General features: G+C 41.7%; 1 protein-coding gene across 2 annotated transcripts in view; it reads right to left on the reverse strand.

Annotated features, from left to right (window-relative positions):
• Positions 1 to 2,918: 2,918 nt before the first annotated feature.
• The window catches only part of LOC131973225 (zinc finger C3H1 domain-containing protein-like), a 28,636-nt gene continuing 15,441 nt past the window's right edge, over positions 2,919 to 16,113 (reverse strand). Inside the window, exons 15-35 of one of the 2 annotated variants that reach the window (XM_059335162.1) lie at positions 14,657 to 15,307; positions 14,349 to 14,458; positions 13,762 to 13,893; positions 13,552 to 13,673; positions 13,367 to 13,468; positions 13,157 to 13,285; positions 12,256 to 12,430; positions 11,662 to 11,848; positions 9,218 to 9,406; positions 8,092 to 8,329; positions 7,882 to 7,987; positions 6,849 to 7,047; positions 6,670 to 6,767; positions 6,490 to 6,594; positions 5,781 to 5,885; positions 5,559 to 5,697; positions 5,052 to 5,152; positions 4,763 to 4,864; positions 4,600 to 4,639; positions 4,263 to 4,325; positions 2,919 to 3,628 (exon numbers count right to left, since the gene is read on the reverse strand). In XM_059335162.1, the coding sequence (XP_059191145.1) occupies positions 3,452 to 3,628; positions 4,263 to 4,325; positions 4,600 to 4,639; positions 4,763 to 4,864; positions 5,052 to 5,152; positions 5,559 to 5,697; positions 5,781 to 5,885; positions 6,490 to 6,594; positions 6,670 to 6,767; positions 6,849 to 7,047; positions 7,882 to 7,987; positions 8,092 to 8,329; positions 9,218 to 9,406; positions 11,662 to 11,848; positions 12,256 to 12,430; positions 13,157 to 13,285; positions 13,367 to 13,468; positions 13,552 to 13,673; positions 13,762 to 13,893; positions 14,349 to 14,458; positions 14,657 to 15,307 (3,270 nt within the window). In that variant the 3' untranslated portion in view covers positions 2,919 to 3,451. Of the gene's footprint in view, positions 3,629 to 4,262; positions 4,326 to 4,599; positions 4,640 to 4,762; positions 4,865 to 5,051; positions 5,153 to 5,558; positions 5,698 to 5,780; positions 5,886 to 6,489; positions 6,595 to 6,669; positions 6,768 to 6,848; positions 7,048 to 7,881; positions 7,988 to 8,091; positions 8,330 to 9,217; positions 9,407 to 11,661; positions 11,849 to 12,255; positions 12,434 to 13,156; positions 13,286 to 13,366; positions 13,469 to 13,551; positions 13,674 to 13,761; positions 13,894 to 14,348; positions 14,459 to 14,656; positions 15,308 to 16,113 lie in introns of both variants that reach the window. The other variant, XM_059335161.1, reaches the window with a different exon arrangement.

Here is a 16,113-nt window from a genome sequence, read left to right on the forward strand (position 1 = left end):
ATATAACACATATGCCACGCTCATACCTACTGGGACAAAGACACGGAGGACTGATAATGCAAAACCAGACAAATATACTGAGGAATAAAGAGAAAGGTAGCAGAGGGGAACAAGAGGATATGGAAAAGACCCAAGAGGCACTCACAGCTTCCACATAAGGGCTGTTTCCACTACCGGGCAATACGCGGAATGAGGCGGGTCTCACTCACCGAAACCTAATTTGAATACGAGCCGTCCGGAGCCGGCTTTTGTTTAAACTTTTTCCGTCCCTGTCGAAGAGCTGGGTCTTTTTTCTCCCCTGAAAAAAGCCCGGTTACTGATTAGATAGATCGCTAAGCAGAATGTGACGTAGTACTCTACGCCACAACAACACACGCCATTTGTAAAAGCCAGCAAAGCAGTGTTGCTAACTTAGCAACTTTATTGCCATAATTAGCAACTTAGCTCTCTTAATGAGCAGCGGGGCTGCAGCTTTTTAAGAGGAGTAAGAACAAGTGGAAGAGGCACATTCCTCCTGCAGCAGTCTCTCCCAGCTGCAGTCACAGCGCCGGAGGGGATGTTAACCCCTTAGCATCCAGTCTGCAAATTGCTAATATGCTAACAGTTAGCTCTGTAGCAGTACAGTGTGTATGTGCTGCTGCTGCAGGAGGTGTTCAGTTAGCGATCTCTGTTTGTTTACAACAAGCACCGGACACTATATGCACAGTTGGCGATGCCGGTTAATTCACGATCACTATGTTTATGATCAGTGGAGAAGCTGTGCTGAATTAGCCATGCTGCTTTCTTTATGATCAGCTGCTGACTTTGTGCACAGTTAGCGACAGCGGCCACAGTTGCGTCTCCCGTGTTAAATCCATTGCGACGATCGAAAACCATACGTCACCTCCAGAGTCTCTTAAATCCCTCTGGGGGCCTTTTTGTAGTGGAGACATGCAGAGTGAGCGGACTTTTGAGAGAGTGTGCCTGAGACTTTCCCGGTAGCCACTCTTCCCCCTAAAGGAAACACGGCTGTAGGGACAGAGAGAGCACCAGAAAGAAACCTGTGATGACTAATTAACAGCTGGAGACAGCAACAGATCAACAAGCTGAAACTGACACAAACCACACATACAGGTGCATCTCAATAAATTAGAAGGTCATAGATGTATTTATGACATAAATGAATTCAAAAAGTGGCAATAACACATTATATGGATCCATTACACAGAATGAAACATTTCATGTCTTAATTTCTTTCTTTTTTTCAAATTACAATGATTATGGCTTACATTTAATGAAGACCTAAAATTCAATGTCTCAAAAAATTTTGAATATTACAAAAGACCAATTTTAAAAAGTATGTTTAATATGGAAAGGTTGACCTCTGAAAAGTATGCTCTCAATACTTGGTTGGGGCTATTTTAACTTGAACTACTGGACATGGACTTTTCCATGATATTCTGATGTATTGAGATGTACCTGTACATACATAGTGGGAGGATAAAACATTGAGGTTTAATAGTTAAAAAAACTAAAACAATACGACGTGATGCATGTGCAAAGTTTTACAACTTTTTGAGTATGTTAAAGCCTCCAAAAAGCCAATTTATTTGAATAATGATAATAATAAACATCAATTCATCAATTCCAATAAAGTATAGCAGTCAGTGCTTGGGTCCTGATAAAAACACACAACACATCAGTGAGTCTGATTTACAGGTTACCAAGGAAACCAGCTGTAAACAAACATTATTTATAAACTCACAGCCTGTCATCAGTCATCATTAATGTAAAAAAAAAACAATCTAAAAATACATCAGATCCTTTCTGGAGTCTATCTCTGACCGAGTCCACGTTTATCTTTACAGTCATGGAAAAAATTATAAGACCAGACCACCCTTGTTTTCTTCAATTAATTGTTCATTTTAATGCCCCTTTTCCATGGTTTTCTTGATAATAACCAAAATCATTATCAAGAAAACCATGGAAAATGGCTAGATATCAGCTCTTAAATTAAACTCTTATGAGCTATTTTTGTTGTTATCATTATATTTGTCCAAACAAATTAGTCATACCAGGCATTAAAATGAACACGAAGTTGAAGAAAACAAAGGTGGTCTAATTTTTTTTTTCATGACTGTAGTTACAATTGAACTGTATATTAATGAATTAACTTCAGTTTGTTCATAGCTTCTGTCACTTCTTCATGATAAAAACAGACACCAAGGGGGGTATTACATCAAGGCGGAAATGCATTACTGTGGCTTAGTAGTACTTTAATCATCTAAACTATGACCTTCTGCTGTGGTAAAATGTGTACTTACATCCTTTTCTAGTTTATCTCCAACTTAATTTATTTCCTGTTTAGCTTTTTATACACCATATCAAGTTTTTGGTTTTCAATTCCCATTAGCAGATGACGCTCTTAGAAAGCAAAAGTAGAAAGAACTGCATATTTTTTGTTGTTTTGTTAAACCACAGAGAGGTTCCTGGTAAGGACAAGCAGTACACAAAAGCTTGAATGAGTGAAATTGCTCCATAGCTTGTTAATAAATATTTAGTTTAATTATCAAAATAAATAGAGGGTAAACACTTTGAGCATGTTTTCTGACAGATTTTCTGTTTCGGTAAAGTAAACTGAATATATATATAATATATATATATATATATATATTCTATATAACTGGTGGTTAGATATCTGAAGACATTTTTAAAGACAACAGGACATGTCTCTTTGCTGGGACCTTAATCGTTCATTTTCCCCTCTACTTTCTGTCTCAGCAAACATGTATGAAATATATATATGAGTTTTAAACTGGTGGTTGATTTGATGTTTATTTCTACTTTTAGAGAACATTTTATAGAGTGTAGATGAATCCATGAGGTGAATAAATAATGAACACATGAATCAATAAAAACTCGAGACATTTTGATTTTCTGGTTATAAAATAATTTAATAACATTGAAAAGATGAACATATAAAAAACAGCCGTCTCCTCTGTGATACTCTTTAATCATCATGTGACAAAAAGAAAAACATGGTGCATCAGTCTGTGTCTCTGTGAGTCTCTCACACCAATGGAGAAGAAGAGGAAGTAGCTTTGTTTTTGTTTGATCACTATCAAAATAAAAGTCTTGTTTCCTCAGGAGACAAAGAAAAGACAACGTGCAGATGTTGCAGCATCACTACAGGAAAAAGGCATCCTTCAAGACACACATGGGGGTCAAACAGAACAGTGACACCCCCCACCCCCCGCTGACCCCCCCTCAGGTAAAACCAAACCAAAAAGGGAGGAAATTAACTCAAATGAAAAGTGAGGCATGAATCAGAAATACAAACGGTGTCACTCAGCAGCTCCATACTTACGTACATGACGGACTTAAGACGCTCCAGTCACAGGGGACACCGGAGGAGGGACGGGGGGGGGGACGTCTGTCTTACCTCGTCTGATCTGAACCACCTATCTGTTTATTATTGTGTTTGAGTCTGTCCTGCAGCTGATTGGCTGTGAGCGTCACTCATCTTCTGATGGAGACTCACTCCCACCTGCTGACACCTGTCCAGCAGCCTCCTCAGTCTGTCTGATCTACCTGCTCCTCCTCCTCCTCCTCCTCCTCCACCTCCTCCTGCAGCTTCAAACAGCAGGCGCTGCAGCACAGAGACACGGGGGACAGAGAAGACAGAGGGGGGAGAGAGGATGTGAGGACAGGGGAGGCAGCAGGTGAACATGCATGAATATGTCATTTCCTGCGACTCAGCTGGAGACAGTTTAAAGCTGAAGTTTAAAGCTGAAGAGTAAATCTGAAGAGTAAAGCTGAAGAATAAAGATGAAGTCTACAAATGAAGTCTAAAGCTGAAGAGTAAAGATGAAGTCTAAAGGTGAATTCTAAAGCTGAAGTCTAAAGCTGAAGAGTAAATCTGAAGAGTAAAGATGAAGTCTACAGATGAAGTCTAAAGCTGAAGAGGAAAGCTGAAGTCTAAAGCTTAAGTTTGAAGCTAAAGAGTAAAGTAAAGAGTAAAGCTGAAGTCTAAAGATAAAGTCTAAAGATGAAGTCTAGAGCTGAAGAGTAAAGCTGAAGTCCAAAGATAAAGTTTAAAGCTGAAAAGTAAAGCTGAAGTCTAAAGATGAAGTTTGAAGCTGGAAAGTAAAGCTGAGACACAGGAAGTGACGGAGTGCAAACAGGTCAGGGACAGTCTGTTTGTGTGTGTGTGTGTGTGTGTGTGTGTGTGTGTGTGTGTGTGTGTGTGTGTGTGTGTGTGTTAAGTGAAGGGGGTAAATTACATGTTTCCAAAGGGCAGCACACAGTGGAAGGTTGTTTAGAGCCTGTTGATACAGAAGTCGAACCTGCAACAGAAATAAAGTGACATAAAAGAGAAAGACACACGACACGCCGGAGCATCGAGTCGTTCACAGAAAGAAAAACAAGTCGGAGGTTTTTGTCGAGTTTGAGAAAAACAAACAAAACAAACTGTCTAAACGTCCACACTTTATATAAAGCCTGCAGGGAAGAAACAAGATTCAGTCACATGATCACCAGCAGACCAAAGTCCATTCACTTTCTGATGCTTTTTACAGGAACAGGAAGCAGTCTGTGGCTCCTCCTCCATCACTGACTCACCTCAGATGGCGCCTTTAGCTCGCTCTCCACGGCTATCGCTCTGAGAGAAACAGCACAAACACGCCGTCAGCGTAACGACACCTTCATCTGTCAACACCTCAGGACGCTTTATTATTGTTTACAAACAGACTCATCTGGCTTCCTGTTCATCAGACAGACTCACATCTTCCAGTAGGCCAGACACCTCGGAGCGTGACCGCTCAGCATCCGCACCTGGAACCTCAGGTGTTCCATGTTCCCGTCCTGCCACTCCTGCTGCAGCAACCTGTGGAGCAACACAGCAACTCAGAGAAAACCAACAACAACAACTAACATAACAACAGTAGCAGACACATCAACAAAAACACGGCTGGATTCATCCTGCAGAGCAACACGGCAACTGAGAGAACAACTAACAGCAACAACAACAAAAGTGGATTCATCCTGGTGTGTGTGTGTGTGTGTGTGTGTACCTCAGGCCCAGCTCCGTGTTGTTGGGCATGGCGTATCTCAGTCTCTCCAGAACCAGTGCATGCTGTGACTGTGGCAGACAGCTCAGGTAAAGACTCACCACCTGAAGAGCCAATCGGGACAAAGCATCTTTAACAGGTGAACTGATGACAGACAGACAGAGGAAGAGACAGACAAAGAGACGGACAGATAGAGGAAGAGACAGACAGATAGAGGAAGAGACAGAGGAAGAGACAGACAGATAGAGGAAGAGACAGAGGAAGAGACAGACAGATAGAGGAAGAGACAGAGGAAGAGACAGACAGATAGAGGAAGACAGAGGAAGAGACAGACAGATAGAGGAAGAGACAGACAAAGAGGAAGAGACAGACAGACAAAGAGACAGAGGAAGGGACAGACAGACAAAGAGACAGAGGAAGGGACAGACAGAGAGACAGACGAAGTGACAGACAGACAGAGAGACAGACAGACAGACAGACAGACAGACAGACAGACAGAGTGTGTCTCACCTGGTTGTGGAAGCTGTAGCAGCTCCAGAACTCTGCTGGGTTAAAAGGAACCTCCAGTCGAGAAGGGACGGTGCTGAGACAGCGATGGACCAGATCTGAGAACAGTTTGGACTGCTGTCTGCTGCTGAAGACCAGGTAACTGAGGATAGAAGGGACAGAGACGCAGCTGATTAAACAGCAGGTAACTGAGGACAGACAGGACAGAGACAAGTGGACACTCACTCGATCCAGAGTTTGTGGAGCTCCTCCAGCTTCATGGCTGATCCCAGCGCTCTCTCGAAGGCGTCCACCGTGTCGTCCACAGAGCCGTGCAGCCATTGCCAGCGACTGCAACAACAAACAGTGATTCAATAATAATAATAATACAAATAGTTATTATTATCATTTAGTTTTACCCGATCTATATAAAATGTGGAAAAAAACAGTCATGGAGAGCTTTGGAGAACAGAAGCTGCAAAAATTCTAAATAAATGTTTCAACAGATTAATAAATGTCACTTATAGTACCAAAAGATTTTTTATTTATTTTCAATTTAAAGAGTGGTGAGCGTTGCAAGGCAGCAATACTTGTTGGACATTGTGTTTGTATTTCTTGCTTTTGTCAAAATGAAAATAAAATTAAGTGATAAAAAAAGCTCATAAAACTAGATTAACAGGAGAAACTTTGAGGTTGTGGTTTTCCTGTGAGGAGTCTAGAATAAAATCCTCCTTAAGATGTGGGATGATTGAATGATTAATAAATGAGTAAACAAGTAAGTAAATGAGTAAGTAAGTAAGTAAGTGAGTAAGTAAATGAGTAAGTAAGTAAGTAAGTAAGTGAGTGAGTAAGTAAGTAAGTGAGTAAGTAAGTGAGTAAGTAAGTAAATGAGTAAGTAAGTAAGTAAGTAAGTAAGTAAGTAAGTAAGTAAGTAAGTAAGTAAGTAAAGGCTGACCAATGTATGAGGTGCAGGTAGGGCGTCTGCTGGCTGAGCTGCTCCTGCAGCTCCCTGAGGATGGGTCCTCTGAGCAGCTCCACAGTAGGGAACCCAAGCACGTGTCTGCAGACAAAAACACACTGTAACTCATCTGAGGACTCCACATGGTGTTCGTCAGGTTCAGGTCAGTGAACGCACCGCAGGACATCCACCGGCTTCTTCTGACTCTGCTGCTCCTCCTCACACAGCGACAGGATGAAGCCTCGGAACAGCGGGGCGATGGCGCTCGTCTTGTCCTGTTAACGACAGTCACCATAAGTCACATCCTGTCACTCTGAGGCCGAGTTCAGAGTGTGTGACAGAACATCTGAGCTCACCTGAGCCATGAGGAAGGTGCACGAGTGGTAGAAGACCTCGGCGTTGTTGGGACACTCTGCCAGAGCGTGGAGCCACATGCTGACTGCCTGGTCGCCGTCCCCCCGCCTGATGTGGAGGTCGGCCAGAACGTCCCGCAGAACGCACGACTCAGGACAGGACGCCAGCAGAGACTCGCACAGAGACACGCCCTCATCAAACCTGCAGGGACACACCACAACAACAATACAGACAGTTAGAAAAACCTACTGACAGAAAGCATTGTTTATAAATATTATGAATAACAGGCTGCACAGTTTGTTTCTATCAGCTTCCTCAATTAAAAAAAAAAAAATACAGATCATGTAAATCAGGTTGTAATGTGGCCCTCTGTCTCACATCAAAACAAAATATATATTCTGCAGAAACTATTAAAAACAGTCTGCTCTGATTTAGACTGTCTGCAACTCCACAAACACTCAAATTGAAATTGAATTGTGGATTAAAAAAAGAAGGATAAATGGAGCAAAAACATGATGTTTGACCTCTAATGAAACTTTAATTGGTTTTATTACAACTGCGTAGAAACATCAGTAAATAAATTAGACCTCCAGAGCACACATTTGCCTAAACTCTGTCTTTCTACACACAAATTATGTTTTTTAATTTTCAGATGAGTTAAGTAAACTGGTTGGTGAGGACAAGAAAGGCTGATGATGATCATGTTGAAGGTAAAATTACAGAACTCAGTGTCGGTATTGTCTCCTCAAGTCTGAATAAACCATCCAGTTAGAGGAGACGTTCAGGAGGAAAGTGAGCGTTTTATTTCTGTTTTTGTTCTTTTTCAGATTTAATAGTGAGCAGAGAAGCAACAGCTGCCTCATGAACCCATCTGATGGGATGTTGTGTGTCTCTGCAGAAAACACTCACAAATCACATTTAAGGTTTGTAACAAAAGCTCAAAAGTTAAATCCAAAAACTGTTTTCCAGCCTTCACCATTTCTGTCACAAGAAAATAATAAATGATGATCACTCTCCAGGTGGTCCCCCTCTCACCTGTCCAGCAGCCTGTAGAGGAAGATGAGGTTGGTGTGCAGAGGAAGGCAGGCCAGTGTCCTCTCACTCTGAGACAGAGACTCATCGCTGCACTGATGGACGGCATCTGAGACGGATAAACAACATCAAATATATAAACGTTAAGTATCATTTAGGGTTATAAATGTAAAATTATTCAATCAGATTGATTATTCTTGGTGTCCTTTGTACCCTGGAAGAGAGCGATGAGGATTGGCAGCGGTGTGCTGACGTCCTGCGGCGTCCTCCAGGGCAGCAGGAAGGACTCCCTGCTGACCAGTCTGGACGGACCGGACTCGGCCGGGTCGAACAGGCTGGACGGCAGCCGGTCGAACTCCGTCAGGTGGATGTAAGAGAGCCAGAGCAGAGCGCGGTCGCCGGCAGTCAGGTGCTCAGCGACGCTCCTGTCGAGGGCGGATTTCAGCGCGTTCTGCACACAAACAGGAAAAAATGTTTTGTTTATCTTCCCCTGGACAGAAGTTATTCACCCTATGAATATTTTGTTTCATTTAAACAAAAAAAACAAACACTGTTTATGGTAGAAAGAAACTGTAAAAAAAAAAAAAAGCCATTATTCTTGGAGTTTGAGCTTTTCGTTCGATCATCGGTTACGAAAGTTTCTGTTGGAAAAAATAACCAAAGCCGGGCTTAAAAATTGTGGTATTTCTTTCGAAATTACTGTTATTCTTTAGGTCTCATTTAACACATGTCCAAAAATAAAGCATAAACCAGATCCCTTAAAAAAAAACTTAAATTCTGTGCTGCTCAGTGACACTGTGAAGCCATGATTGAGAATCGAGAGAAGAGGACAGGAGGCTGGAAACATGAAAATAGTTCAATATATAGAAAATGTGGGGAAACTTTTTTTCACCCCCAACATTCGTGACACTTGTGGGAAATTGGAAAAGTGTTGTGTATATAAATTCCACTTTATTCCAAATTTGAAGATACTAATTTATCAGAGAAATTCAATTAAACTTATGATTTTTCTTTTTTTATGATTTACGTCATTATCATGGTCTTATTCTGGACAAAAGCCATGATTGAGTTGATTCCATAGAGCTGCAGGACTTAGATAATATATTTATATATTTACATTTAGTCATTTAGCAGACGCTTTTATCCAAAGTGACTTACAAGAAGAAAAAAAAATATATATATATATTTTTATATTTTATATACTGCAGTGAAATAAAACGTAAAAAGGGGCAAAAAATGCCCTGAACCTGCTCATTGGGGTTTAGAGGGTTAACTGCACAACCAAAGACCTGCGCATATTCAGAGTCAACCCTAATGTGTTTCAGACAGTTTGTGTCACCTGCAACATAGCCAGAGCGCTCTCCATGTGTCCAGTGAACAGGTTGAGGTGGGCTCTGTAGAGCAGAGCCTCCATCAGCTGGAAGGACAGTCTGTCTGTGACCTCAGGAGATGCTTCAGACAGCAGGAACTGCAGCAGACGCTCACACACATAGTCCTTCCCCTCGAATGAGCTCTCCAACTTCAAATACTGACAGAGGACAAATACCAGTCAAACATCTCATACAGTCTTATTTCTATAGCTACAACTTTAATCTCCTGTCACACTGGTGAACACTTCACATTATGTCCATATTATCTGAAAATTCCTGTTTCAAGTTTCAAATAAACCAACCACTACGGGGTGGTGCAGATGCAAACAAACTGGCATGTAATAACACAACATCAGACTATTGCTGCATCCCAAAGCCCTTAAGTTTCGCCTCCTCTATCCTCTATCCTCGCTTGAACCGGAAGTTCTTTCGCGGGCGCTATCTTTACGACCGTCCCAAAGCCCTTATTTGTGATCGGAGGATAGAGGATAGAGGATAGAGGAGGCATATCGGAGGAGGCACAAGCGAGGATACACGAGAGAATCCTATGCGGAAGTCTTTTAGCGGTGGCCCCGCCCCCTGACTCGTTGAATAGACGCAGCAGCTGATCGGACTGATGTTATACATCAACATCGCTGTAGTTTGATACCGGAGTGAAGACAGATCACAGATTAAACTAAAGTGTGTCACCACAAGTTTTATATTTTATTTATATGATTCACCATGTAATTAAAATCTGTTTTATTGTGACTCTGAACAACAAAAACACCACAAACATATTTCTACATTTATAATAAATTAAGAGAAACATCGCTCTAGAAGTTATTTTCCTTTTTCCTTTTTTTCCTTTTCGTGATCTGTTTTTTCCACCATACAGATTTATTATGGATATTATTAAAGTAAAAAAAAAAAAACAGTAGAGAGTCTGAGAGTCTGTCTGTCAGCAAGAAACACTTTTACATTGTTTGTCATTTTCATCAGTACCACGCGAGGCTGATCATTACTGAGTGACATAATTTACATTTTACCTTCATCATCTAACCTAATAAAATATTGGCCGGTGTTCAGCGGACACAATCATGTTCTGGTATATTAAATAATTAATTTATCACCAGGATCGTCTACTACGACGGCGTATTAGGGCAATATACGAAATAAATAAATAAATAGGAACCCAGGGGAGAGGGACCCAGCCACCATGGCATGATTAAAAACAGATAACATGAGGTGATGTTACGACATCACCACATTTCATTCCTTTCTACCTGCGGGATGTCTCTTCTTCTCCATCACTCGCTCTGTTTAAGGTGCTGTCTGCTTTAAGCGCTGTCTCTCTTTCAGACCTCCTCTGCTTCTTGTTGACAGTTACAGTGTAACGTTCGTCTAAACTTTTTTCACAGCAGCAGGTTTATTGTTCCCAGCCTTCATTCCTCACGGTCATCCTCATGTGATGCGTCTTTACGCTGCCATGGAGCCGGGTTTATGGAATCTTTATTCATCTTTTTGAAGTGTGTGTGTGTGTGTGTGTGTGTCTGTCTGTCTGTGTGTGTGTGTGTGTGTGTGTGTGTCTGTGTGTGTATGTGTGTGGCACCGGACGGACCCAGTGAGGCATGGACCAGTATTACCCCCCTCCCCCGGGTCCGTATTTTTTTTTCATACTTGGCCCTAATAGTTGTCCTAATACAGCAGCAAATAATAATTAATAAATTATATAAAGACATTCCCGTGCCCCTGAGCTGGACACAGTTCACAGTATAAATACACAATGGAGGTTGTTATTCATGTGCAGGTGTTTGTTAAACAGAGAAAACACTTATTATTATTATTATTATTATTATTATTATCATCAGTGCATGTCTCCAGCTGTTAAAGCGACTGACAGCTGATCCAGCTGTGATCCGCTGCCGCCGTCATTAGAAACGGACGTCACTTCACGTGACGCTCCGGAGGGAAGGACGTCCCATTTGTCTTAAATCCTTTCTCCTCTCCTCGCTTCCCTCACTTGCGTCTCTCCATGCATCCCCGGTGGGCGGGACTAAGACGCAAGTGAACGGCGCAAGTGAGGGATGCAGGGATGCGAAATAGACGACATGGGACGCACCCTATATGTCAGAAACGTATTTTACAAAATGGCCAGAAAATGTTTCATAACAAAATTGAACCAAGTTTGTAAAATTATTGTCATATGGCTCTACAGGGGGCGCCACCACTTCTAAACATGCATCAGGGTTACACTTTAGCAGTGGTCAAATTCAAGCATTTTTAAAAGACTTTCAAGGCCAATTTTCAAGCTTTTCCAGTATTTTACACCTGTTGTAAATTGCATGTTTTAGATGAGTACTTACATACTAAAAGGGGGAGATTTCACTCAAACTTCAATTGTGTTCGGCTCCCTGAAGAAACAAGGACTTACATTCCACCACACTTGGTAGTTGGGCGCGTGCTCCACTGCCATCTCACACATCTCCTGGACCTCCTCCCTGCTGCCTCGCCGTGAGAACAGCATCAGGTAGTGACTCCAAACCTCCGGGTTATCACAGTTACTCTCCAGAGCACGCGACAACGTGTTCAACGCCGCCTCCAGACACTCTGCTGCAGACCTGCAAACATCAACCCCGTTATATTAAAGTGTGAACTCATATTAACTTAAAGAGTGAAGAACATATAATAAAGACTAACTAAAAATCAACTAAAAGTAATGCTAATGTACAGAAACTACTATTAACTTCTTATATTAAAGAGTAAAGAAGAGACGATGTAATACACATCATAAAGGAACATCATATTGTTCCATATTTTCTCTTGTTAAATTGTTAATACTTTTTTATTTCTTCTGGTATATATTGCTTGTTAAATATTTATTGTTTTTCTTTTGATGCTTCTTTCTATTTTTGCTGTACACTTTTGCTGCCTGAACACTGGAAGTTTCCCCGTCGTGGGACTAATGAAGGAATATCTATTAAAGTTAAGAGCAGTGCTAATAAAGGATCAGTCTTCTGTGACCTACGTCTCGTTTTGGTTGAGGTATTTGAAGGCTAACTTGATCCACAGCTGAGTGTCTCGAGGACTCTCCAGGACACTGGACTCCAAGTTTGATATGTCGTCCGTCTCGCTGACAAAATAACGCTTGTCCTCCGACGTGACGCAGACGTCCACAGCAGACAGGCTGGCCCCGGAGACGCCTTCTGGACAGACAGAAAGACAGACAGAATAATATCTGTTATCAGGTCAGAGTTTCCACACAGAACACTGTGTACTAAATTAACATAATAAACATTACTTCTGTTTTAGACTTCTGAACATAAATATGAAATAACGTTCAGGGACTGACTTTAATCCAACAGACTGGTTTGACCATATTGGAAAAATTTAGAACCACCATCACTAGCAATATGGAAGAAAGAGTTGATGACTTGTCTTGGACTGGAGAGATTGACATACATTGTTAAAGGTAAACAGGAGGAGTTTACTTGGATTTGGGAATCATTTATGTCATTCCTGACCAATGAAATGGATAACACTGACTGAACAACAGGTTATGAAATGATCCTGCCTTTTACTTTTTATTTTGCTCCACTTTAGTCTTATTTATTTCATTTTAGTACTTTTTTCCATTAGTTTGATGTTTGTTGTCACTGTCCATTTTATTTACTCACTTTCTTTGTCTGTGTGAATGAATGTATGTTCGAGGGGATATAAATGAAAATGTTTGTAGATTCGACATTAAGTTTGATATGCACTTGAATAAAAAATATTGTTTAAAAAAAACAGACTGGTTTGACCTTAGAAGAGACAAGGTGAACTTTCTGCCTCAGATTGAGTCAGACCCTAACCCTGTTACAGACTGAATTAGACTGATCTAACCCAAAAGTCTGCCTTCATCTTTCTCTGCGGCTCCTCGTCCTCACCGTGTCTCCTGGGTGTCAGGTCTTCGGCTGCGGACTCGTCCTCGCTGTCGTCGGCGGGGCTGCTGCTGCTTTGTCCTGCCGGCTTGGGTTTCCACCTCCTCATGTCTTTACAGGTGGTGAATGGAGGGACTGCAGGAGGACGGAGAGGTCAGAGGTTAGGAGACGCCTCCTCCATGATGAAGAGGAGAGATAAAATAAACCGAGTCTCACCGTGTCGCTTGCTCTCGTTGACTTTGCTGACGAGGAGGACGGCCTTCTGGTCCACGCCCATCCGGTCTTTGTTGGGACCGAACAGCTTCTTCATGTACTTTTCTACAGACACACAGAGAGACACATGAACAAAGTGTCCACGTAGGACAGACACGAGAACAGAGATGTGCTGCTCTGAGGTTAACCTGTGGACACGCTGACGTCCTCGTCCGAGCTGATCTCAGAGCAGCTGATCAGAGACAGATTGTAGGACAGGATGTCCTGGAACAGCTGGTTTCCAGTCAGAGTGCAGTTCCTCATGTGCTGCCTGCAGAGGACGACAGAGGACATGTGTCAGACCATACAGGAGACAATAATAATAATAATATTAATAATAATATTTAATGTGTGGTCACCATCTGCAGTCATCGTCGTTGCAGGTCCCCGTCAGGTCGAATCGACAGAAACACGTCTTTGGGTTGATGGTGTTGCTGTAAGTGACGGAGCTCAGAGATAACTTCTCCTTCGTCCTGTAGTATGGACTGAATCTGCACACACACAATAAGCAGGTTTCAGTTTTTAGAGCTGTGATATGTTGTCCAGGTGTGAACCATCAGCTCCTTCCACAGAGCAGAACTAAACTTGGTTAAAATAAAATCTGAGCAGGCTGCTTAAAAAACTATATTTTTTATTACAAGTTTAAAAAGTAACCCCCTATACCCCTTTGCCAAATTCTTAATCTTTATTCAAATGTTAACATTTTCTATTTGATTTATTGTTTTACTCGTGTGGTTTATTTTCACTTATTCAGGATATTTAAATGTTGAACTTGTTTAATGGTGAACTTGGAGTATTATCCTATTTTATTATTATTATATCATGGGCTAAATATGGTCTTAAAATGACAAGAACATTTATTGCAAAAAATTTCATGGACAATAAATCCTCTACCAAAAATAGTTCTTGTGACAGAAATAACTGTGTGTAACTACAGTAAACGGACCTGTAGGACCTGAAGACCAGCAGAGGGCTGTGATAGGATCCAAACGGGACAGGCCTCAGCTCGGAGCTCCCTGACTGGGTCGTGGCTGGGTCCAGCTCCACTGAGACCACCTGCACAGAAACATGGACAGACAGACAAAGAGAGACATGCATACATGAGAAACTCACTAAATGTTCAGAATGAACTCTTTTTTTACCCTGTACAGACTGTTAACACCTTCAATTTTCGAATTCTGGGTTTTGTAAATTAAATTTTTCAGATTGTTAAAACGAACAAACTCTTTAATAAACTGTGTTTCATGTGGTCACCTGTGCCATGGGGACACTGTGGACACGTCCACCCAGTCTTTGCAGCTCCCTCTGCAGCAGCTCTCCCAGCCGCGGCTGCTGCAGGTGCCTCAACTGCAGAGCGTCCACGTCCAGCCCGGAGGACTCTTCTGTGGGCAGCGTGCAGCCGGCAGGCGTCTTGGCAGGTTTGCCGCCGTTGTCTTTAGTCGGGGTGGCGCTCGGCTGCTCCAGGTTTGGTTTGGTGAAGGAGCTGTTGGACTGACGCAGCGAGTTCCGTCGCGTTCCTCTAACAGGAGCCGCTGTGGCGCTGGATGTCAGCTCTGCTTCGTGGTCTTCAGCCTCTGGGACGTCTTCGCTGTCCAGTGTGAGTTTGTCCTGCGTGAGGTCGTGCAGGGAGGGCTGGGACAGGGTGAAGGGGGCGGCGGGAGGTGGGTGTTGGTTCTGAGGCTCAGGAGGTGTGGAGGCTGATGGCGGCAGCTCCGGTGGCAGCTCAGGAGGCAGCTCTAATGGCGTGACACCTTTGTTGTGCAGCGCTTGTGCCTCCTTCAGCTTTTGGATCTTCAGAGCGTATTCTGACTCCAGCTGCTGCAGACGCTGCTTCTGAGCAATCAGCTCCGCAAACTGACGCTCCGACCCACGAGGAGTGCCGTCCACACGCTGCAACTTCCCGGGCTACACAAAAACACACACAGAAACACTGCATTTAACATCACAAATTGCAGCATTGCCTCAGACACTGTTTAATGTATATAATATTTATTATTTATAGTTTCTCTGAGGAGAAAGCTGCTGTCATCACACCTCAACAACTTGAAATTAATATCAGTTAGTATATAATAAACATGTTCTACACATGACTATAATCATCTTTCATTAGACACGTTTTTATTAAAATAAACTATTGTTTCACACCAGGGAAATTCACTTCTTACAGCAGCTAGAAGAGTAAAAAAACATAACATATATATGGTATTATAAAATGTATAAAATAGAAACAAGTTATCTGGAGTTACAACAATGTGTAAGATGATATTCAGTCATATATGGCTGGATGAGTTTCTATTCACCACAAAGAAAAATCTGATCACCAGAAAAACAAATGAAAAAGTTGAATAAAATAAAAAGCTATATTAGCATTTTACCTAAACATTTATGTGTGATGGTAAATACCTGCAGCTGTATATTTAATACAAATATAGTATGTGGCACTGTACTGAACAAATATATTAAAAAATATATATACAAGTAATTCTAAATACATGGTTGTGTAAACTACAGATTGATTATACAGTAATATTTCGTCAGATTTCAAAATGTAATTATTTTTTTTTATCACAAATGTTTTCCTTGTTTTAATATATTAATCTAAATCAATGACTTCAGCCTGCATGTTTGGTTCAAATACAGAAAAACTAACCCGCATTCATCTAATTTTATTCTACATAAGTTACAGATCAAAGTTACTTTCGTATTGTAAT

This window comes from Centropristis striata, chromosome 6, assembly GCF_030273125.1.
Source record: "Centropristis striata isolate RG_2023a ecotype Rhode Island chromosome 6, C.striata_1.0, whole genome shotgun sequence".
NCBI classification, from domain to species: domain Eukaryota; kingdom Metazoa; phylum Chordata; class Actinopteri; order Perciformes; family Serranidae; genus Centropristis; species Centropristis striata.